Source organism: Armigeres subalbatus, chromosome 3 (genome assembly GCF_024139115.2).
Source record: "Armigeres subalbatus isolate Guangzhou_Male chromosome 3, GZ_Asu_2, whole genome shotgun sequence".
Classification (NCBI taxonomy): Eukaryota; Metazoa; Arthropoda; class Insecta; order Diptera; family Culicidae; genus Armigeres; species Armigeres subalbatus.
Window position 1 is genome coordinate 403,778,170 of NC_085141.1, and position 25,284 is coordinate 403,803,453.

The 25,284-nt window shown below is 42.9% G+C and overlaps 3 protein-coding genes and 1 long non-coding RNA gene across 5 annotated transcripts in view; 2 read left to right on the forward strand and 2 right to left on the reverse strand.

Moving 5' to 3' along the window:
* Positions 1 to 25,284, reverse strand: part of LOC134227028 (protein amalgam-like) — a 278,865-nt gene that overhangs the window by 142,309 nt on the left and 111,272 nt on the right. The window lies entirely within an intron of this gene.
* On the reverse strand, positions 5,659 to 6,760 carry LOC134224083 (uncharacterized). Its single transcript, XR_009982840.1, has 2 exons — positions 6,517 to 6,760; positions 5,659 to 6,050 (listed from the first exon to the last, which is right to left on the reverse strand). It is a non-coding gene; the product is annotated as an uncharacterized LOC134224083 (long non-coding RNA).
* LOC134224084 (lectin subunit alpha-like) lies at positions 8,192 to 8,875 on the forward strand. The gene is made up of 2 exons (XM_062703317.1): positions 8,192 to 8,335; positions 8,400 to 8,875. Exons 1-2 carry the CDS (start codon positions 8,222 to 8,224, stop codon positions 8,751 to 8,753), a joined length of 468 nt encoding a protein of 155 aa, XP_062559301.1. The 5' UTR covers positions 8,192 to 8,221; the 3' UTR covers positions 8,754 to 8,875.
* LOC134224085 (lectin-like) lies at positions 21,308 to 22,327 on the forward strand. The gene is made up of 2 exons (XM_062703319.1): positions 21,308 to 21,466; positions 21,525 to 22,327. Exons 1-2 carry the CDS (start codon positions 21,320 to 21,322, stop codon positions 21,876 to 21,878), a joined length of 501 nt encoding a protein of 166 aa, XP_062559303.1. The 5' UTR covers positions 21,308 to 21,319; the 3' UTR covers positions 21,879 to 22,327.

The window sequence follows — 25,284 nt, forward strand, 5'->3', positions numbered from 1 at the left end:
CTTGTTGAACTACCAAATAACACAAAGTTTGCATAAATTACGTTGAAAAGTAAAAAGTTTTCAAAGGAATTGTCTTAGGGGGGGCATATCATATCGTCTTACTCTAAATACCTAATTTAAATAATGAAATTTGTAAGCTAAAACTATTCTTTACGATTTTGTTTAAATTTGGAATAAAAATGGAATGGTGGGTGGAGAGACAGGGGGCTTCTTCTTGGACAGATAAAGTATTTGAAAATATTCAACTAAAATTTTGTTTGCAAGTATATGCTTTTCCAATTAGCTTTTTAAATTGCCTTGTTAAAGTCCAATTACTTTTAGAGTTGGTTGGTCCTTGCGTGTTCTCCAGAAGCAAATGAGAGCAAACTTTTGAGTAGTTGCTCCATGAGTTGACAAAATCTTCAATTGCTTATTTCGTAGGATCCATCTTTTTGTTAGAGAAAGGGGCCGGATTCCACGCGAAGGCTCGAGGTTTTTGAAATGAAAAATATTAAAAATAGAAACATGAACGGGGAAAGATAATATGGAAAGCTTTAGTCAGCCACCAGAAGCAATAGTTGTTCACATGTTTTAATCAATATATTGGCTCTGCGTTAAAATTGGCAATTTCATCAACATATTTGATTTTTATTTGTGAATGGCAAAAAAATCGCCAGGAAGGCAGTATTTGGCAGTGAAATGCAGTATCTCTGAGATGTAAGTGGTAAAACAGTAATTGCGCGTGCTTATTGCCTCCACTATTGGGTCTTTTACCCTATAATAATTTTTATTCGTGATAGCACATTTGAATCGGGAGAATCGAATTTCAATCGAAGTAGTCAGGTTCTTTGGCATAAAGCATCACGTAAGAATGAGGAAGGAAAAATTGAGACTAATTTTGCAACAGAAGCACGCAGTAGAGTTCACGGAGTCAATTTCAAATTGGATGAAAATTCAAAGAATTTATTAAATTATATAATTAAATAATATTATTTTCAAATGGAAAGTCGTGAATACCACAATGACGCAGCAGAAGGGTAAGTATTTCATTTAAACAATAGGATAGACAACAAAAAATAAATGGAAGAAATGGCAGAAAGGTCACAGAGAACAGACATGGAGGCTCATACAAAATTTTGTTGAAAACGTGTGTAAAGGCCCACAGCGCCGCCAACGCAGACTGCCCGACATAAAAACTCAATCTCACCAAGCGATGGCGTTTGATTACACTTCGTAAACAAGGTGATACTGCCATCTAGTGACAATGCGGACTGAACACCAGCGATAAAAAGTAAAATACGGCAAAATTTTCACCCACATTATTAGCACACTAGCACCGCGCAACGGGGGCAAACGACATACTTCAAAATGACCAGTACAAAGTTTTACACAACTTTGCGACGAAAGGTGAACGTCTGTTCTCTGTGGAAAGGTACCGAAAAAATTCAAGCATAGATGTTGGCCGCAGGGAAAAAAAATCTCGGCGTGACTGGCGGTAAGGACAAAATTAGCTTAGGACATTTGCAAAAGGTAATAGGGGGGGGTCTCGTAGCGTAGTTGGCTACACAATCGCCTTACAAGCGAATGGTCATGGGTTCGATTACCGGCCCCTCCACCAAAACCCTCGTCAGTCGCCGGATGCGCAGCCCATGCGGTAGCGTATAGGGGAACGCGTCTTACCGTCACGGTTGCCTGATGACGACTGATAACTTGTTCTTCTCGAAGGCATTCCTCCAACAGACCCGGCTTTAAATGGCAACTGAACAATGCAACGAACATTGGATGTACGACATGGACAAACGGACACAATGGACTCACGATGAGATGGACTGGCAACGACAACAATAATGGTAATGGAAATCTAAAAATAGATTATGTGTGGATTCAGTTCAGCAGAATACCACGGTAGATCTCGGCACAGTAGCGGTTAAGTAACACAGAGTGCCTAACAAATAAAGAAACGAATTAAAAAAAATGCAAAAGGTCAAATATGCGATAGGAAATATCTGAGAGAAGACAGCTCGCTTTATTTACATTCATCCTAATGTCACCGCGATCCAGTCACTGCGAACCGAAAAAGTAAACACTGCGATGCAACTTCAAATGGTCGTAACCAAAATTATTTATTTGGCCATTTATGTTCGCCACTTTTCTTATATCTGCTACAGTGAATTGAACCCGTAATTATCGATGTGAATGATCCCGTATTATGAGAAATCGGTTTTGTTCCACGTTAGGAAGTTTATAACCATTAAAATCAGCTAATTCAAACAAGTTTTTATTGGAGTGAAAAATGTTGCTTCCGACGTTATAAAATGTTACTTCGATTTGTCGAGTTTCAACGGTTTCCACACAAATAAAGAAGAAGAAGACATAGTAAATAAACGATCTGTCAGTGAGCTGGCTTCTCTCTCTCAGGGAAATATTTGCGAATGATCAATTTGCGAGAGGTCAATTTTGTCTATAAGACATATCGGCGTGAGTTCATGTTTCCGTAAATTTACGCTTGCGAAAGGGACAAGCCAAAGAAACGAAAATATGAGGAACATATTAAAAACAAATCTAGCATGATTTTTGAAAACGTCGTATGTCCAAGTGAGAAACTCTCGTTCATTACCGAGGGGGACGCCATTTTGCGATTGCACACTTAATCGCTGTGAGATCTTATAAAATTCTGGTCGAAAAGCTATCGCTTTTAATATCGCAACTAATCGCGAAGTGAATCGCATAATCGCGCCCCATCGTGCTTTATCGCAACTGTTTATTGCTCGAATCGTAAGTTGCGATCCATTGTTACTAAAGTAGCCAACCAAACTTGTTTTGTTTATTTCGAGTAGGTAAATTCAGTGGCATCGGTGACAACTGTAAATTTTAACCCCGCAAGGACACCGACGTATTAACGTTCTTGGGCTTCGGCTTCTCGCTTTTGCCGGTAAATGCCCTAGCAGCATGGAGACAATAAAATTCGGCTACGGAAGCGCTTTCGTAATTGTCGGTGGTATGGACTGGCCACAATCGTCAGATGTCAAAAGATGTTCCGGTGGATCTCGTACGAGTGAATCATATGTCCGAACACGGGCGATTAGCGAGAAACGATCTATTCAATTAACAATGTAGTTCACGTGATGGTATGGAATAAACAGTATGCTCAGTGAGCTCGGAGATTTTTTTTTCCAATTTACGCAATCAATTCTCCAAATGATTTTCAAGAAGTTCTTCTGTAATTTCTCAAATTTTCCAGTGTAAATCATTCGTATTTTCCACAAAACTATAAATTGACCGTTTCTCATTTATAATCTTGGACTAATCTTAGGTAAACCTTCCAACCATTCTAAAAATGGCAGAAATATCAAATTCCCATAGATAATTAGAAATAAAAAATGCTCATATTCACGGCCCCGCTATCTTCAACAGTAGCGCTTCCTCTTCGTTTATTATTTTGAGTTCCATTAGTTTATAAATTTCCTAAGTTCCTAAAATATTTTCGTAGCAGTAGGTCCCCACAGAGAGGTTTGCGAGTTCCAACAGCTCACGGACAACAGCCACGATCTGCCTTTCGGTGGGGTCTCCCAAGCAGGCTTGTAAAATGTCATCTGCATGTCATTTTACTAATTTGTTCATAACTTTTTTCAGAAGCCAAATTTACTTAATATTTTTAGATGTACTCATAACGCTTGAGTAGGACTATATTTTTGTCCAAGGGTACATTGCTCTAAATATAACATCTGAGGCTGGAGAGTGGAAACTTTCCAAAATGTCACGTGTCATTTGACATAATGTCATTTGAATGACATTTTGCCTCCCACGCCCCAGATTACATATTTACAGCAAAGTCTTATTAGACAATGTTGTAGGCACATTTAAGGGCTATAAGTTCGACATACCTCAGGAACCGATAGCTAACTTCTGAACAAGTTCTGAAAAAATTATACAAACGAATGCAAATGACATTTTACAACACTGCTCCCAAGGCTGGATTTACGAAGCCAGACTACTCTAGAATTCTTTTAAATGGGATGGTATGGGACTGGATTGTACCTTTCCATATTCTTTAAAAAATAGTCTGCCGGTTTTTTATATTACTGTTTATTATCATCCATTTGAGAAACATAATCAACAATCATTACCTCCGGATTATCTATGTGGGATGTCTTGTTAGGTAGAATTTCTTGAACAGCCTGTGTTGGTATAAGGTTCTGCACAGATCTATCATAGATGCACAACCAAATGGCCAACTGGAACGCCGAAGCGGGTGATCAGTGTGGAGAACACTCCGATTAAAATCCGGAACACAAACACTTTCATAATCTTAGGTCTTCTGTAGAGTCTACCGAATATCCAAATGGAACGCTGCGGCGAGCAGGGAAGAATGCACCGGAACATGGACACTGACACAAGCTCGCATTTTCCGTAGAGAGCCAAACAAGGGGCTAACGAAACGCGGAACTGCAGACAAGCAGCAGAGAACACACCGGAAGGACCCGGAACTTCATCAACTCAAATAAAATTGTTGTTGAAAAGCGAAATTGCTGTGAAAATATACTGATCTAATATCGAACAGCAAGAAATGTCATCATTTTTGACAGTCAAAATTTTCGAGCAGTTTCATGCTGTCAACGCGTTTATCGCATCATTATCGCGCTTTCATCGCGCTAATCGCAGGTGAAAAGTTTCATGGCAAAGAAAATCATTCTATTCGCGAAAATCTTTGTGCCCAGGAAGCTGCATCTACGGCTCATCGTGGAAGTGGCGCACCCCTCGTTCATTACGCTCTCTCACTAATATAAAATATCTATATAATAAAAATGAAATGGTCTGTGTTCGTATCCGCATAACTCGAAAACGGCTGGATGGATTTTCTTCATTCCTTCAGTAGATAAGTTCATTTTCGTTTCCGACGGGTTTATATGATATTTCCTCATGCAAAAATCACGAGTAAGGTTGAGTAAACCGTGAAAAACAGAAATTAAGATTTGTATAGGAATTTAGCTTGGGCAGTTCACAACGCGCATTTTCGCCTACTATGCAGGACAACGTCTGCCGGGTCGACTAGTTAACAATATAGCCCACTCTTGCTAAAAACAGGCGAACGCAACGAAAGCGCTCCAACGGATGGCGGTCGAACTATTAAATCACAGCCACGCTTGAAGGTGCATCATTGCTTCTATATCGACGCGTAGAAGCGCATCGTTGCTTCCAACAATTAAAACAAAATAAAATGTCAAACAATTAAAACAAACGTCATGTCATCCTTCCAATCATCTCTAGCCACCGTGAGTACTTCGGCTTCTACTTCCCAACTAACAAAAAAATCTAGCAAGCATGAAATTGCCTTCACTATCCTTTTGGTCAGCTAATGGAGCAGCTATCCAATTATCAGTTTGGACTTTCGTCTGATGAATATACAAGGGGCCCCATACATACACACTCTGACATGTTGTACAACTTTGACACCGCCCCCAGAAAATTTGGTTCAGTCGGAGTGATGTCGGACCGTCTGTGGGCAGGTTGTACTGTCCACGCGTCGTACAACTTGCCGACAGATGTCCGACTTTACTCTGACCGACCCAAATTTCCTGGGGGCGAAGTTAAAGTTGTCCAACATGTCGTAACGTGTATGGACCCCTTAACAGACCAAATACTCAATACGTAGGCGAACCAATAGAAGACGTCAATGGCTATCTCAAGATAATAGGTGTTTATTCTTTCTTTACAATATTTAAGAATCAAAGGGCAGTCTCGATGTGGTCGTTCGGGATCTGTTGAGGCCCAATAGATGAACAGTAATAAATCAAAATAGTTAAGCATGTGCCTAATAGTCGGTCACCGTGCATAGATGATCGCTTCCCATGCTGCATACACGAGTTTCTCTGGTGTACACCCTGTTTAACCTAATCTTCGCTCCAACATTCCACTTGTGCGCTTCCGGGTCCGGACTTATCAGTTCTTGGATGCTAGCAAACGGGGGTGAGCCCTCCAGACCTTACCAGATCCTCGTATCGAAGGTTTCTATCATTTATTTCCAGGGTGAGGGTTACATCTGGTACAAAGAACACCAGCACAGATAATCTCTGAAACAAGCAAGTAAAAATCACCATGCAGAAACGTGTTAGTGAACATTCTGCAAGCAGTAAATCCGTCAAACCACGAATAGAAGAGCGCCTACGGCAATTGGTATCCACCAATATTATCGAACGAGTCGATTATGAGATGGATACCTCCTTCTGTTCATCAACGACAGTAAGGAGCATATCCGACTCGTGATCGTCCTTAAAGGGTCGAATCGTTATATTCATAGAGCTCCCTTCGCTGTATCAACACTCGAGTCCACTCTAGCTGATATTGAGCAGAGCAAAATGGATTTCGACAATAGACTTGACAAATGCATTTTTTCATATCGAACTAGATAAGGAATCAAGACATTTGACAAATTTCTTTACGGAATACGGAATGTTTCGGTGGGTTCGTCTGCCATTTGGACTCTGCAACGGGGCAGACCTATCTCAAAAATTAAAATGGAAAATCATGAATACCTACCACAGACGGGTTGTTGCGCTTGCCGGGTTCATTTGCCTCTTCGGACAACGGCTAACGTCTTCGCCAAGGTCTTCGCTTACTTTGTTTCAGCTATGAATGCTTTTGAATGCAATGCGGCACCGACGATTTATTGGCGACCGAACGGTCCACTTTCGCTTCAATTGACTTGATAAACTTCACCACACTTCATCCATACAATGGACGCAGCAGATAGGCCACAGGAAGCTCTTTTCGTCGTCTCACACGCACTGGAAGTTCAACGTGAAACTAACATTTGAAATTCATGCAAAAACGAGTAGAGCAATACAAAATTATATTCTATAGTGTAACTGTGAAGGGTCTGCTGTCTGATTTTGAAGTACCGTTCTGATTCATAATACGGTTACCATGTATATTTCCAATTTTGCTCATACAGAAATCATCCCGTAATAAAAAAATATAGCTTATTTTTCGAATTCAGTTTGGGCTGAGAGGTACCTACCCCAAAAATTAATCTACGTTTACCAGGATGCCAAAATGGTAAGTTCAGTGTTAATGAAGTCATATCGTACTCCAGATGCTTATAAATTAGCTACTTTACCAGTTGGGTTAGTAAATTTAGATTATACTTGATAAAAAGGCTAAACAAACAGAAAATACATTACAATCTTACGCAATAAAGCTCGCTTTTATCCATTCCGAAGTCGAAATTTATACCACAAAGACCTAATTTCTCACGCTACCGTGCATCTTTACGGTGCTGTTTCGTACCCACCGCCAACGGAAGGTAGCTCCCAAGTCCTTCTTCGGTCGGTGTACCAGCAGCTCGGTTCACGACACTTGAATAAGACAGCACCACAAAGCAAACATCCCCGCTTATGTCGTGACTGACCATAAGCTTACTGGAGATTAGGTACCGCCCCGAAATGAAGACGACAACGATTTAATGTTGACCGAAAGCATTAATTTATGCAAGCAAGCATTTCACCCACACCCCCACAGCAATGGCTACTGGCTTTTCTTGGCATATGGTAGCAGGCAGCGCAGCGGTTGTTGTTGTTGTTGGCCGCACTGCTGGTGCTGGCGTGTATTCAATCTTGACCGAGAGTTCATTTTTCTCATTATCCTTATCGCGGATCCGTTACGGTGCTTTTAATGTTGTGTATGGTTCTTTATTGTTTTCTGAAGAGCAGATATCCTACTATCTTGAGCACGGCTGCGGTGGACGGCTGATAGCGGCTGGCTTTATTAACTAACTATGTCTTGACTGTTGATTGCACCAGACTAGTTCAAAACATGAATGCTAATTGGATATATAAGCTCGATTCTTCTTATTGGCATCGCCTTTCCACTGGGCCATTGCCGCCGCACAGCGTTCATTCAGCACTTCCACAGTTATTAACTGCAAGATTTCTAAGCCAAGTTACCATTTTTTCCGAATCTAGCTAAATATTTAACATCAAAACTGGGAAACATTTTATTTTATAGAGATATAGATCACCCGCAACAAGGTAGAAAAGATGTTCATGTGAATGAAAAAGGGAATTCCCAGTAAACGACCCACCTCAATGAATTTCAAGATAAGTACTGGCTGCAAGATGTCTCTTTTACAATAGACTTCCATTTAGATAAGAAATGGAATTGAATTCTTAACTTGAGCAAAACAAATATAAAGCAGATGAACAGGTGATTGGTCTGCAGTTGCAGTTAGATATAGTCAATCAAAATGGCATATAAATTATGTTTGACGTTGCTGTTTACCATTTTAACCATTTGCAAATCAAACTGCAAAGAATTGGTGTGTGAAAGTCCACCGAAATATTACATTCCCAATGCGAAGGTACGTTTGATTCAAGTGCTAACCAGAGTACTACTGCTAACTATAAATTTTCGCTTTCGTAAAGATTAATTGGATAGGAGCGGTAGAGTACTGCAACCGTTTGAACATGCGGCTGGCCATCGTCGACAGTGAAGCGAAACACAACACTATCGTGGAACTGATAAAGCGGTCCGTGGCATACAACGCGAATGGGACCAATGTTTGGATCGGCGCGAACGATATCTCCGAGGAAGGCACATTCATTTGGCATGATACGGGTCTTAAGGTCGATTACAAGAATTGGTCCGTGGGCAATCCGGATAACCATATCGAAGAGGATTGTGTGGAGATCGCATTTAGGAGTTACACGAAATGGACTTGGACCTGGAACGACAACAAATGTCACGTGCTTCTTAACTTTATTTGTGAATTTTGGTGAGGGGTCCAAGTGGATAAGTCAAAGTTAAAATATAATTTTAGTTTATTACATAAAATCATTAACATTAACAGATCAAAGGTGGAAGAACAAAAGCATTAGTATAGCAGTAGAGAACTCGAAGTATTTCTCCAGTTTTTTCACTGACATCGCATCCCACTACTGGAACATTTCCGTTTCGCATCAAAGTATTTAGTAATTCACTTATGCAGTTCTTTACTGTGAGGTTTCTAAGTCAATTGCATACTCAAGCATTCAGAAGCGCCAACTTCATGAAATTATTGGGGGCATAGAGGTATGAAATGATTCAATCCGGGCAATAAAAACATCACAACACTTAAAACATAGACTTAATTGATTTTTAAAAACCTTAAGCACTGCTTACATTTCAAATGTGTCTTCCTCTGGCTATTTTTGAAAATAAATTGATTATTAACCACTTCATCCACATTCAATTTATTCGCCATGTCCTTGTAGAAGGACAGTACAGATATGGAATTCAGTCGCTGTGACCCCATACTGGATCTCCTATAGGTTTTCAACCTTTGGAACCCAGAAAACGATCGGTCAGCAGTAGCAGCAGATATCGGAATTATGGTGATGAACAGGTGATTTTGGTCCGAGGCTGGCTCGTCTCCGTGCAGAAACTTATGTCGTTGGATCATCAACCATTTCGCGTCGCCTGCCTGAAGATCATTGTCCTATAAAGTTGTGAAAAATTGAACTAAACCATAATAGTTCGCTAGGACAGACGAAATCGGCACATACTTAGGGGAAGATCCGTTAATTACGTAAAGCAAAGATTTGAGATTTTTTTAAAAGGCATAATCTCCGTCTTCGACCAGTAGTCGTACAGACTGAACACTCAACATGAGACAACGGACAGTACACACAATACCTAATAGATTAGTGGAGAGTTTTTCGTATCACGAAAAGTTTTCTCCTCCTCGGGGTGGGAATCGAACCCACACTCCATAACAAATGAGTCTACACGACTGACGTCGTGAATAAATAATAATTTTAAAAATTTCAAAATGATATGTTTTTGAAAATATTTTGGAGACCCTGGTTAGACTGTTGATTATCTACATCGTACGAATATTTATTTGAAACTTCCGGAGGAATTCCCGGAGGAACTTCCGGAGGAATTCCCGGAGGAACTTCCGGAGGAATTCCCGGAGGAACTTCCGGAGGAATTCCCGGAGGAACTTCCGGAGGAATTCCCGGAGGAACTTCCGGAGGAATTCGGAGGAACTTCCGGAGGAATTCCCGGAGGAACTTCGGAGGAATTCCCGGAGGAACTTCCGGAGGAATTCGGAGAACTTCCGGAGGAATTCCGGAGGAACTTCGGAGGAATTCCCGGAGGAACTTCCGGAGGAATTCGGAGGAACTTCCGGAGGAATTCCCGGAGGAACTTCCGGAGGAATTCCCGGAGGAACTTCGGAGGAATTCGGAGGAACTTCGGAGGAATTCGGAGGAACTTCGGAGGAATTCGGAGGAACTTCGGAGGAATTCGGAGGAACTTCCGGAGGAATTCGGAGGAACTTCCGGAGGAATTCCCGGAGGAACTTCCGGAGGAATTCGGAGGAACTTCCGGAGGAATTCCCGGAGGAACTTCCGGAGGAATTCCGGAGGAACTTCGGAGGAATTCGGAGGAACTTCCGGAGGAATTCCGGAGGAACTTCGGAGGAATTCCCGGAGGAACTTCCGGAGGAATTCGGAGGAACTTCGGAGGAATTCCCGGAGGAACTTCCGGAGGAATTCGGAGGAACTTCCGGAGGAATTCCCGGAGGAACTTCCGGAGGAATTCTGGAGGAACTTCCGGAGGAATTCCCGGAGGAACTTCCGGAGGAATTCGGAGGAACTTCCGGAGGAATTCCTGAGGAACTTCCGGAGGAATTCGGAGGAACTTCCGGAGGAATTCCCGGAGGAACTTCGGAGGAATTCGGAGGAACTTCCGGAGGAATTCCCGGAGGAACTTCCGGAGGAATTCCCGGAGGAACTTCCGGAGGAATTCGGAGGAACTTCGGAGGAATTCCCGGAGGAACTTCGGAGGAATTCGGAGGAACTTCGGAGGAATTCAGGAGGAACTTCGGAGGAATTCGGAGGAACTTCGGAGGAATTCGGAGGAACTTCCGGAGGAATTCCTGAGGAACTTCGGAGGAATTCGGAGGAACTTCCGGAGGAATTCCCGGAGGAACTTCGGAGGAATTCGGAGGAACTTCCGGAGGAATTCCCGGAGGAACTTCCGGAGGAATTCGAGGAACTTCCGGAGGAATTCCTGAGGAACTTCCGGAGGAATTCCCGGAGGAACTTCCGGAGGAATTGGAGGAACTTCGGAGGAATTCGGAGGAACTTCCGGAGGAATTCCCGGAGGAACTTCGGAGGAATTCGGAGGAACTTCCGGAGGAATTCCCGGAGGAACTTCCGGAGGAATTCGGAGGAACTTCCGGAGGAATTCGGAGGAACTTCCGGAGGAATTCCCGGAGGAACTTCCGGAGGAATTCGGAGGAACTTCGGAGGAATTCGGAGGAACTTCCGGAGGAATTCCCGGAGGAACTTCCGGAGGAATTCCCGGAGGAACTTCCGGAGGAATTCGGAGGAACTTCCGGAGGAATTCCCGGAGGAACTTCCGGAGGAATTCCCGGAGGAACTTCCGGAGGAATTCGGAGGAACTTCCGGAGGAATTCGGAGGAACTTCGGAGGAATTCGGAGGAACTTCGGAGGAATTCCCGAGGAACTTCCGGAGGAATTCCCGGAGGAACTTCCGGAGGAATTCGGAGGAACTTCCGGAGGAATTCCCGGAGGAACTTCGGAGGAATTCCCGGAGGAACTTCCGGAGGAATTCCGGAGGAACTTCCGGAGGAATTGGAGGAACTTCGGAGGAATTCCAGAGGAACTTCCGGAGGAATTCGGAGGAACTTCCGGAGGAATTCGGAGGAACTTCGGAGGAATTCCCGGAGGAACTTCCGGAGGAATTCCCGGAGGAACTTCGGAGGAATTCCAGAGGAACTTCCGGAGGAATTCGGAGGAACTTCGGAGGAATTCGGAGGAACTTCGGAGGAATTCGGAGGAACTTCCGGAGGAATTCCCGGAGGAACTTCGGAGGAATTCCCGGAGGAACTTCCGGAGGAATTCGGAGGAACTTCCGGAGGAATTCCCGGAGGAACTTCCGGAGGAATTCCCGGAGGAACTTCCGGAGGAATTCCCGGAGGAACTTCCGGAGGAATTCGGAGGAACTTCCGAGGAATTCCTGAGGAACTTCCGGAGGAATTCGGAGGAACTTCCGGAGGAATTCCCGGAGGAACTTCGGAGGAATTCGGAGGAACTTCCGGAGGAATTCCCGGAGGAACTTCCGGAGGAATTCCTGAGGAACTTCCGGAGGAATTCCCGGAGGAACTTCCGGAGGAATTCCCGGAGGAACTTCCGGAGGAATTCCCGGAGGAACGACCGGAGGAATTCGGAGGAACTTCCGGAGGAATTCGGAGGAACTTCGGAGGAATTCGGAGGAACTTCCGGAGGAATTCGGAGGAACTTCCGGAGGAATTCGGAGGAACTTCCGGAGGAATTCCTGGAGGAACTTCCGGAGGAATTCCTGGAGGAACTTCCGGAAGAATTCCTGGAGGAACTTCCGGAGGAATTCCTGGAGGAACTTCCCGGAGGAACTTCCGGAGGAATTCCCGGAGGAACTTCCGGAGGAATTCCCGGAGGAACTTCCGGAGGAATTCCCGGAGGAATTCCCGGAGGAACTTCCGGACGAATTCCCGGAGGAACTTCCGGAGGAACTTCCGAAGGAATTTCTGGAGAAACTTTCAAAGGAATGTAGAAACTTCCGAAGGAATTCCTGGAGATACTTCCGAAGGAATTTCTGGAGGAACTTCCGAAGGAATTTCTGGAGGAACATCCGAAGGAATTTTTGGAGAAACTTCCAAAAGAATTCCTGGAGGAACTTCCGAAGGAATTCCTGGAGGAACTTTCGAAGGAATTCCTGGAGGAACTTCCGAAGGAATTCCTGGAGGAACTTCCGAAGGAATTCCTTGAGAAACTTCCAAAGGAATTCCTGGAGGAACTTCCGAAAGAATTTCTGGAGAAACTTCCGAAGGAATTCCTGGAGGAGCTTTCGAAGGAATTCCTAGAGGAACTTCTGAAGGAATTCCCGGAGGAACTTCCGGAGGAATTCCTGGAGGAACTTCCGGAGGAATTCCTGGAGGAACTTCCGAAGGAATTCCTGGAGGAACTTTCGAAGGAATTCCTGGAGGAACTTTCGAAGGAATTCCTGGAGGAACTTCCGAAGGAATTCCTGGAGGAACTTCCGAAGGAATTCCTGGAGGAACTTCCGAAGGAATTCCTGGAGGAACTTCCGAAGGAATTCCTGGAGGAACTTCCGAAGGAATTCCTGGAGGAACTTCCGAAGGAATTCCTGGAGGAACTTCCGAAGGAATTCCTGGAGGAACTTCCGAAGGAATTCCTGGAGGAACTTCCGAAGGAATTCCTGGAGGAACTTCCTAAGGAATTCCTGGAGGAACTTCCGAAGGAATTCCTTGAGAAACTTCCAAAGGAATTCCTGGAGGAACTTCCGAAGGAATTTCTGGAGAAACTTCCGAAGGAATTCCTGGAGGAGCTTTCGAAGGAATTCCTGGAGGAACTTCCGAAGGAATTCCTGGAGGAACTTTCGAAGGAATTCCTGGAAGAGCTTCCGAAGGAAATCCTGGAGGAACTTCCGAAAGAAACTCCTGGAGGATTTTCCGAAGGAATTCCTGGAGGAACTTATGAAGGAATTCCTGGAGAACCATCTGAAGGAATTCCCGGTGGAACTTCCGAAGGAATTCCTGGAGCAACTTCCGAAGGAATTTCTGGAGGAACTTCCGAAGGAATTTCTGGAGAAATTCCTAAGGAATTTTTGGAGAAACTTCCGAAGGAATTCCTGGAGAAACTTCCGAAAGAATTCCTGGAGGAACTTCCGAAGGAATTTCTGGAGAAACTTCCGAAGGAATACCTGGAGAAACTTCCGAAGGAATACCTGGAGGAGCTTTCGAAGGAATTCCTAGAGGAACTTCTGAAGGAATTCCTGGAGGAACTTCTGGAGGAATTCCTGGAGGAACTTCTGGAGGAATTCCTGGAGGAACTTCCGAAGACAATTACTGGAGGAACTTCCGAAGGATTTGCTGGAGGAACTTCCGAAGGATTTTCTGGAGAAACTTCCGAACGATTTCCTGGAGGAACTTCCGAAGAATTCCTTTAGGAACTTACTTTATTTTTCTTCTTAGTCTTATCTATCTTATTTGTATTATTTGTCTTATTTGTCTTATTTGACTTATGTACTTACACCAGCACTCCTGTTATCACAAAAATACTTTTCAAAGTTTTTGCGGAATCCTTGTACAGAAATCCTCTCACGATATTTTCTAATGTTGTTCTACAAACGGCTCAGGTTTTCATTTTCCAAAACCAGCTGGAGTTTGTTTATTTTGATTTCCTCATTGCGTGATTGGTCGGCGCTGCTGCTGTTCTCTCGCCGAACCACTGCATGAGTGATAAATTTCTTCCCAATTGTTGCCAATTCCTTTTGTTCTCCGTTTACGGCAAATTCTCAAGCAATTGTAAACTGCATAATGATGAAATAATTTTGGCAACACTGACAGCGTCATTCTGGCGGGCTGAATTGGCCAATTTTCTCTCTCAGAGAGTGCTGCCACGTGCTTTTTTAACGGAAAATTGGAATTGTGCAAAATGATTTCAGTCACGTGATGTGACAGAAATGGTGTCGCGGAATCTGTAATAATAGGTGACGAATTTCATTAACTTTTCAAGTTTCGCATGGCGATAGAATATGATATCTTCGCTTACTTCCGTGTAACGCTACAACGCACCGAGGCTATTTATTTACTTGTTGTTCATCCACCCACTCACTTAATTTGTCCATCGGGAATCACAAGAACCTGGGCCTAGAGCCTAAAATATTCATCTTCATGAAGCAACTTCGTTCCGAATTTCGACAAACATCGCATGAATATTCAAAACATAGGCGACTATTGCACCAATTCATTCATTCGACTGTCACTGATTGTGCTTACTATGTGTAGAAAAAACATAATTAGCATTGTTTATGTTGATGTTTACCGTTGAAAGTGCCTCACGGACGAAAATCAGATTTAGTTTTATGTGATAAATTTACTTTACATTTGAAACGTGTTCAGATTTCTGATAATTTATCAATTTGTGAAATGTGAAATTCAATGACTAATATTCAACCGAAAATTGACCAGTCCAGTCCAGACTATGAATGTGTCTGGAAGTGAACTGACAAGTGAAGAAAGGTAGACTTCACCAAAAAATTTTGATTATTTTACACTCTGCCTGGGCCCATACCACCAAAAATTATCGTTTATGATTGCGAAAGCCGATCGGACTAATTAAAGTCGGTTGGAACATATTTCCGAGCAAGTCAGCTTGTTAACCGTTGAACTTCAGCATTGCCGCGATTTCGTTAGACGCCCACTTACGCAATACGATCACAGTAACTGTGAGTAAGGCCCGAAGAATAATAGCCCGCAAGTCCCCTGCAGCGTGTGAAATTTGTCGTTAAAACAACGAGTCAGAACATCGTCAACATAGGTTCACTGTTAAATGGCTGGAACTGCTAGAAGGTGTAGTCCGCCGTCATCTGTAGCCAACTGTTCAAACACTTCAGAAGCGAGGTACAAAAGCTGGGATGGCCATACATTACAGTTTCACACTGGTTGAAAACGACAGGCATCCGAGGGAACTCCTTGACGAAAAGAGCATTATTTAGGGACACGTTGCCAGATCCACGGCTGGCAGGAGTCGTCACATATAACACATATTTTTGACCAGCGACAAGGAGAAGCTTTGAAGAGTTTTCGTCAACCAAAAATCAGGATAACATCGATGTGACAGAGTTCCTCCAGTGTAGAGCGAAGGTGTTTGCAGGCCTAAGTTTTCTTGTCTAGAACATCCCCAGACGAAAAGGAAACCGCTTTATCTTCAAACAAGCACCATTGCATTGTTCAGAGGGGAACGTAGACGTTGTGTAGCATGCCAAGAAGGTTATCTCCTATACCAATGTCCAAGATTCCTTCGGATGTCCATACCCGATCGTGATAAGATTTTTCGACGGGAAAATGCACTCCGCCGGATTTTATTCAAGCATGGCCATCGGGCCAATTTGCTTCCGACGAACGCTCGAGCGAAGCAGAATCGGACCACAAAAGCTACGAACACCTGCAACGAGCAGCACAACGCAAACCCAAAGGTTAAAAACTCGAAGAGGTACATCAGCGCAGGTGTCATCCAATGCATTGCAATGCGTCACAAGGAAACTGAAAAACGCTCTGAAAAAAAAAATTCAAAACAGGTAAATCACACCCCTTAAGTCAAAAAAAAAAAAGCTAGATTTCAGGAGTATTTTATCCAATCGAATTGGAGAGGATTGGATGACAAATATGTTTTTAATCCATCACGGAATGGAGATTCCGCTGATCGTCGATCGGCAGTTGAAACCCAAGAACAAGAACGTAAGGTGCTGATCAAACCATGGCTACGTTATTGAAAATTTGGTAACCGAGTTTCGTTTCAGAGCGGGTGGTTATCTTCGAGCATTGTCTAGCAAACATATCGACACAACCTTCGGCGAAGCCAGCAGCTGGATAATGTGCATCTTTGAACGACGTACACTGAAATCAAAATTCTAGTATATTGTATGTGCAGCAAGCACATAAAAATGATTCACCGTATTCCATCTAAATGTCTTGTGCAGCATTTAAACTGTAATATGTTATGGCTGCAAAAAGGTGGGTTGACACCAAGGAAGGAGCGCCCAACAGAGCTCTGGTCCCCACAAGTCCCTATCCCATGCTTCCACGGGTCGTCCGATGACAAAAGGCCGCCATCTAAGGGTAGTGTACTTAGCTGGTAGTGCAGCCTGGGGCCTGTTGTCCTTCTGACATCAGCTAGAGTGAGAAGGTACGCCTCGAGCGTCTGTTCACCAGGAGGTGCGGTACCTGGAATGTCAGGACCCTAAATGAACCTGGACGAGTGAGCCTTCTGGCTCGCGAACTGCAGAAGGTTGGAGTGAACGTGGCCGCTATTCAAGAAGTCCGATGGCCCAGATCCGGAGAACGTGAATTCCGAGCCGTGGACCCCACGACCAACACTGCATTCAAGTATAACATCTATCACAGCGGCGGTGAAAAAGCAGAGTATGGAGTTGGTTTCGTAGTGATGGGCAAGCAAATGAAGCGAGTGATGCGGTGGAAACCCATTAGCGAACGAATCTGTGTGTTGAGGATACGGGGCAAATTCTTCAATTACAGCCTAATCAACGTTTACGCACCGACAAACGATAAATCCGACGACGTGAAGGACACGTTTTATGAATGTCTTGATTAAGCCAAAGCATGACGTGAAAATTGTTATCGGAGACGATAACGCTCAGGTCGGTAGAGAGGACTTTTTCCGTCCCATAATCGGTAGGGAGAGCCTTCACTCCGCTACCAATGACAACGGCCTACGGCTAGTAAATTTTGCTGCTGCCAGAGGGATGGCCATCAGTAGCACCTACTTTGCACGAAAGAACATCCGAAAGCACACTTGGAGACACCCAAATGATGCAACTTGCAACTAGATATACCATGTTCTGATGGATGGGCGCCATTTCTCGGAAGTTATCGATGTGCGGACATTCAGAGGTCCGAACATTGACTCTGATCACTACCTCGTTGTCAGTAAAATTCGATCACGGTTGTCGACTGTATCGAACGAAAGATCACAGCGAACGATGCGTTACAATATCCAGCGATTGTCGGCGGAAGGACTATCGGCTGAGTACCGCCAGAAGCTCGACGAACGGATAAGTGCAATCAACGTTAGCGACAACATCAACGATCTATGGGAGTCGATCCATGAAACGGTGAGCACAACAGCACGAGAAGCGGTAGGCACTGCACAGAGGCGACCCAGGACGGGTTGGTTCGATGTGGAGTGTCAGAGAGTGACAGACGAGAAGAACGTTGCCAGAAGCCAGATGTTGGTGTCGGGTACCCGATCGAATAGAGATCGGTACAAGGAAGCAAGAGCAGCCGAAAAACGAACCCACCGCAGGAAGAAAAAAGAGTACGAAGAACAAGTTATTAGTGAGGCGCAGGAAAAAATGGAGCAGAACGATATGCGGAGGTTTTATGAGTCTGTCAATGGCGTGCGGAGAAAGACAGCGCCATCTCCCGTCATGTCTAACGACCAACAAGGGAATTTGTTGACAGATAAAATTGAAGTGGCTGCCAGGTGGAAGCAACACTTTGTTGAATGGAGGAAGTGACGGTGCATCGGTGAACAGAATAAATATTAGCGACGATGGGCAAGCTGTGGAGTCACCTACACTGGATGAGGTTAAAAAAGCTGCTAAAGAGCTGAAAAACAATAAGGCTGCGGGGAAGGACCAGATCCCGACTGAACTTATCAAACATGGCAGTGAGCAACTTTATGAAGTTCTGTACCATATTATGTCGAAAATATGGGAAGACGAGGAAATGCCTGCTAGCTGGTTGGACGGCCTCATTTGCCCTCTCTTTAAGAAAGGGCACAGACTGGAGTGCGCCAATTACCGAGGAATAACGGGAGTATAACTTGCAGACACATCATCTGTTTATTGATTTCAAGGCGGCGAACGATTCAGTGAAACGGAAAGAATTATGGCAAATTAAGCTTGAACATGGGGTTCCGGCGAAACTGATACGGCTGATTCGTATGATGTTGGATGGATCGAAATCAAGTGTAAGGGTTGCGGATGAAATATCGACGTCATTTGTTACCTTAGATGGATTAAAGCAGGGTGATGCACTCTCGAATCTACTGTTCAATCTAGCGCTCGAGGGAGCGATTCGGCGAGCTGGTGTGCAAAGAAGCGATACCATTATCACAAAATCGCATATACTCATGGGATTTGCGGACGATATCGATATTATCGGAATTGACCGCCGTGTCGTGGAAGAGGATTTTGTGCCTTTTAAGAGGGAGACAGTGAGGATCGAACTCACGATCAATACCAGCAAAACGAAGTACATGGTCGCTGCCAATCAACGTGGGTTCATTAGTGGTGGTGGTAGCGAAATAGTGCTGGATTGTGAAAAATTTGAAGTGGTAGAAGAATTTGTGTATCTTGGAACATTAGTGCCGTGCGATAATGATGTTACCCGCGAGATGAAAAGGCGTATTGCAGATGCAAATAGGGCTTATTACGGACTTCGTAACCAGCTCAAGTCCCGTAGTCTGCAAACGAAAACAAAACTTGCTATTCAGCTACTCGCTACTCTGATTCTTCCGGTGGCTTTATACGGCCATGAGACATGGACGTTAAAGAAGGCTGATCGGAGAGCTCTCGGAGTGATTAAGCGTAAGGTGCTGCGGACAATACTTGGCGGTAAACAGGAGAACGGTAACTGGCGGCGTCGCATGAATCACGAATTGTACCAGGTGTATAACGGGCTGGACATTATTAAGCTTATACAACACGGCAGACTACGGTGGGCTAGTCACGTTGTTCGTATGCCGGAAGAACGTCAAGCGAAGATAATATTTAGTGGAGAACCCGGAAGAGGCCGCAGGCTTCGTGGAAGGCCGCGTACACGATGGCTTTTTCCAGTTGAAGAGGACCTGAGGGCGCTCAATGTTCAGGGCGACTGGAAGCGATTGGCCCAAGATCGAGTCCAGTGGAGAAGGATACCCCATTCGGCGTATGTTCATCGAAGAGCTGTAGCCCATCAAGTATCAAGTAAGTATGTTTTATTTGCCCTAACTTCAAATTTTTTTGGTACTACAGACAAAATTGCAATGTATCGACTATCTGTTCACGCATATATAGAGAAAATGTTCCGATCTCCATCTCACAGAACATACATTCATCTAATCGCGAAACATAGAAATACGGCACCAATTTCGTCGCTTTTTTTTTGTATACATGCGTGCTCACTGCTGAAAAAGGTACAAAAATAAGAAACAAATCAAGTTCCCTTCCCTTGCCTTGCTTTGTTTTTGATGAGATGAATATCAGAGCCATTCTACAAATTGGTAAATTATCTGAAATCTGGGTACGTTTTAAATGGGTAAAGTAATTTATCACAAAGAACTGAATCCGATTTTCATTCGTGAGGCACTTTCAACGGTGAACATCAATATAAACAATGCTAATTATCGAGAAAATTATTTAGCTCTTTTTTAGTGGAATGTTTTGACTGTCATAAGACGAGTTTAGCACAATTCCACCATCTCGCGGTGGTGGTTGAATTAAATGGAATTGTGCTAAACTTGCCTTATGACAATTAATACTAATTATGTTGTTATCTGCACATAGTAAGTACACTCAGTGACAGTCGAATGAATGAGTTGGTGGAGTAGTCGTCTGACTATGTCATTCTATGTTTTTAATAATCGTGCGATGTTTGTTAATATTCGGACCGAAGTTGCTTAATGAAGATGAATATTTTAGGCTCTGGTTTTGACATCTCTTTGCCCGTTTAATTCCATCATCTTCAAACTGTTATTTTTGTAGGTGAGAGCTGTGTAGGTTTGAGCTCCGTTTAATTTGTGGGCTTTAAAAAACCTCTTTAAATGTTTCAACCATTCTTGATCTAAGAATAACTGTGCAGTGTAAGTAAACACTTTTGAATGATCGCTATTCAATTTAGTAAGTGGATAAATATGTGAAATTTTGTAGTTCACCCTGAGGATGAATGTATAAACATTCGATATGTCGGCTTTGACTAAAATAACTGTTTTACTAGTAATCCATGGACCGAAACAACGCAAAAAAAACCAAAATCGCGAACGACGGTCGTGAATTCGTATGTGATTTTGTAAACAAAGATTCATACGTCAATTTGTCCAATCTGATGGCATTTCCACGCAAACCGACACCACAAACAGGCAGCCGAAGCCTCCCCTTGCCTGTATGTGGTGATGGTTTGCGTGGGAGTGCTATCAGATTTGAGAAATCAACGTTTGAATCTTTGTTTACGAAATCACATACGTCCTTCTAAATATATACCCAAGGATTAGTTATTTACAACTAAAAATTACGTTAATTATTCTAAAAATCAAGAAAATAAACATCTTCTGCCGTATTTTGCTTTTCTAAATAATAAATTTTAGTTTGTTCTCAGTTTTCTTTCACTGTAATGAATGTTTTGCGATCAACTTTACAATCCTGAAGTTATCTATTCTGAATCTGAATCTGTTCACGTTTAAATTTTACTGCCTGCACGTTTATATGGAAATTGAAGAAAGTTTATATAAAAGTTATTAGTATTATTGCACCAATTTCGGAGATTAGTGCGCATATACACTCGGATGTCGTGTTGCAGGTGAATGAAGTGTTGCTGTGAGAAAAAGCAGAGTAATGACACAGTGAACAACCTTCTTCAATAAAGTTTATGATAAGTACGCTGAAACATTTCTCTCTTTAGTGCCTCACTAAGGGCTTCCATTTAGATAAGATATAGAATTGTTGCTTCTCAACCTTGTAAAACAGATATATAGCCGTTAAATGGGCGATTGGTATGCAGTTGTCGGTAAAAACAAAGTCAGGCAGAATGGCATATAAATTGCATTTAGTTTTGTTCCTTTTCGTTTTAACCGTTTTCAAATCAAATTGTAAAGAGTTGGGATGTGACAGACCACCAAAATATTACATACCCAATGCGAAGGTACGTTAGTTCTAATGAGGTTACTTCTAATAACTGTAAAATTTCTTTCTTCGTAAAGATTGACTGGGTAGGAGCGGCAGAGTACTGCAACCGTTTGAACATGCGGCTAGCCATCGTCGACAGTGAAGCGAAACACAACACTATCGTGGAACTGATAAAACAGTCCGTGGCAAACAACGCAAATAGGACCAGTGTTTGGATCGGCGCAAACGATATCTCCGAGGAAGGCACATTCGTTTGGCATAGTACGGGTCTTAAAGTGGACTATACGAATTGGTCCGTGGGCAATCCGAACAACTATGGCAAGGAAGATTGTGCGGAGATCGCATTTCAAAGCTACACGAATTGGACTTGGACCTGGAACGATCACAAATGCCACACACTTCTTAACTTTATTTGTGAATTTCGATAAATGCTCAATCTTCTTGATGGAAACATGATTTGCTTGAAGTTTGTGATGGAAAACTAGCGAAATCTGCCTTTATCACTTTTTTGTCATGCGAAGTAAGGCAAGGTACAGTTAACTAGCTTTCTTTACAACAAACTTCAGGAGATGAAGATCGGAAATAACGCATAGAATAAGTTTAGTTGCATTTTACAATATTGAACTAAAGCATCATTAGCATTTACATTCACAATACACAAGATATTAATGCGAAGTCAAAGTCAAAAGTTCATTTAAGTAAGTAATATTTCGCTCCAAAAAGCAATAATATGCAGCGTAAATACAAATTATTACAATCTCGTGATTATAGAAGGTTAAAAAAGCGGAATACGGAGATAAAAAAGCAAAATAATAATGTTTATTTTCTCGATAGGAGAACTCGCGTTAGTTTTACAATAAAGAATTATTATTCTTCTATCGAGCAAGTAAGCATTATTATTTCGGTTTTTATCACCATCTATGATCACGAGAAAGCCCATGAACAAATTATTATACCTTAAACCCTGTTTTATTATTGCAGCAAATTCGGTGATTAGTGAAGATACAGTCGCTTGCTGTTTTGCGAATGAGGTGTTGCTGTGAACCGCCAAAGCAGAGCAATGAATCAGTAAACACGGAGTTCAATAAAGTGCGTGTAAAAAGCTCGGCAACATTTTTTAATTTCCTCGCCATCGGCTTCCATTCAGATAAGATATGAAACTGCGAGTTCTTAACCTGAGGAGAAAAGATATAAAGCAGTTGAATAGGCGATTGGTATGAGCAGTTGTCGATAAAATCAAGTCAGGTAGAATGGTACATAAATTGTATTTAATTTTGTTGTTTTCCGCATTATGCGTTTTTAAATCAAACTGTGAAGAATTCGCATGTGGGATTCCACCGATGTATTACATTCCCAATGCTAAGGTACGTTTGATTTAAATTCTAACTAGATTGCTCCTACTAACTGTAAATTTCTCTCTGCGTAAAGATTGATTGGGTGGGAGCGGTAGAGTACTGCAACCGTTTGCACATGCGACTGGCCATTGTCGACAGTGAAGCAAAGCACAACACTATCGTAGAACTGATAAAGCAGTCTGTGGCATACAGCGCAAATGGGACCAGTGTTTGGATCGACGCAAACGATATCTCGGAAGAAGGCACATTCGTTTGGCACAATACGGGTGTTAAAGTCGACTATACGAATTGGTCCGTGGGCAATCCGAACAATAATGTCAACGAAGATTGTGCGGAGATCGCATTTCAACGCTACACGAATTGGACTTGGACTTGGAACGACCACAAATGCCACACGCTTCTCAATTTTATTTGTGAGATTAGTTAAGTGAGACGGCGTGCTTGTGTTATAAAAATGCCAACAAGTGGATTTAAACTACAGTCGATTCTCTACATTCCATTCTCGAAATCTTTCCCAATGGCAATGGTCTTCTTGGTTTGTCCTTCTTGGTTTGTTCTCCTACACAGGTATATTTACATGTTTTAATTTTTAGGCTCTAGGATCATCTTCGGGCAATATCAAACACATGAAAAACAAGAAAAGTCATTTCTTTTGTTATCGTTTTTCATATCAACGAGCTTTTTTCGATCTAACAACCCAATGTTTCTCCAATTTCATGATCTCGCTTTATCTCGATGAAGCATTCAATACTTCATTGTGCAGTGACATCACGCAAGACTTTTGGCAGGTACTAGTCTTGATATTTACAGGCGATTACAATTTAATTTTTAGATACCCATATTATTCTTGGGGTTATCTGGTCGATAATTACCTAAACGAGATTGTATTTCAACGTGGAATATACAGAAAATCTTTAACATCGTTAAATATGCATATTTCGTTCAGATCAAGAAAAATTCTTAGTCCGAAACGTAAACAACAGTACCTGTCAACTGCGGCTTACACTGAAAACCAAAACTACCCAAAAGTGGGTTGTTTGCACTCAAAACCGTGGTTTGGGCCAATAACCCAAATTTGAGTAAAATGACTTTTCTGGCACTAGGTAGTTTGCCTTTAATCCCATGTAAACAATTTACCCAAAGCTGAGTTTAATTTATCCAAAGCGGACCTTGATCAACCCAAAATAGAGAATATTGAATTTACTCAAATTTGGGTTATTGGGCTGAGCAACCTCGGTGAGGTGTTTGCATCTTGCTCTAGTTTTGATAGCAATCATGGGAAAGAAAGGGAAAACTACCCAAATTTGGGTAAATTTTTTCTGCGATATTCTCAATAGTGCGTATATTGAACTCAAAGTTTGGGTTGATTTATCTGTCCGTGTACATTTTTTTGCTTTGTATAATGCAATGTTGAAGAAACAAAATCAAAGAATCAGAAAATTACACATTTCGCCGACGACAGCCATGTCGATGAAGACGCCACCTTAGTGGAAAATTTTGTTTAGCAGCATTAGTGTTTGGAAAGGCGCATTATTGAAAATAAAGGTTATTTACAGGATCGTCACTGACGTTTAAATGGAGAAAATTCGAAAAATTTAGCCGTATAGTCTGTTTGACCGGGAGAAGATTCTTCCCAAGGTACAGTGGAAAAAAGGGGAACCCAAATGACACTTAATTAAAGGCCGCTTCAAAAAAGCGCTGCAAAATAGCGTTTCCGAAAATAAAAAATGCGTAGAATCGAATTGTGAGAGTTTCATGTTGGAAGAATTCGGCAAGTGGTCCATTTCACCCATTTCTCCCCTATTTTCATGGGAAATATTTGAAAATAAAATGTCTAAAGTACCGAACGGAGGATATATCTTCATTTTCAGACGTTCAGTGTATAATGTCGAAAAAAAGATTCTCTTGAAAGGAGGCCTCCGGGCCTCTTGAAAGGAGGCCTCCGAGCCTCTTGAAAGGAGGCCTCCGGGCCTCTTGAAAGGAGGCCTCCGGGCCTCTTGAAAGGAGGCCTCCGGGCCTCTTGAAAGGAGGCCTCCGGGCCTCTTGAAAGGAGGCTTCCGGGCCTCTTGAAAGGAGGCTTCCGGGCCTCTTGAAAGGAGGCCTCCGGGCCTCTTGAAAGGAGGCATCCGGGCCTCTTGAAAGGAGGCCTCCGGGCCTCTTGAAAGGAGGCCTCCGGGCCTCTTGAAAGGAGGCTTCTGATCCTCTTGAAAGGAGGCTTCTGAACCTCTTGAAAGGAGGCTTCCGGGCCTCTTGAAAGGAGGCTTCTGAGCCTCTTGAAAGGAGGCCTGAGCCTCTTGAAAGGAGGCTTCTGAGCCTCTTGAAAGGAGGCCTGAGCCTCTTGAAAGGAGGCTCTGAGCCTCTTGAAAGGAGGCCTGAGCCTCTTGAAAGGAGGCCTGAGCCTCTTGAAAGGAGGCTTCTGAGCCTCTTGAAAGGAGGCCTGAGCCTCTTGAAAGGAGGCTTCTGGAGCCTCTTGAAAGGA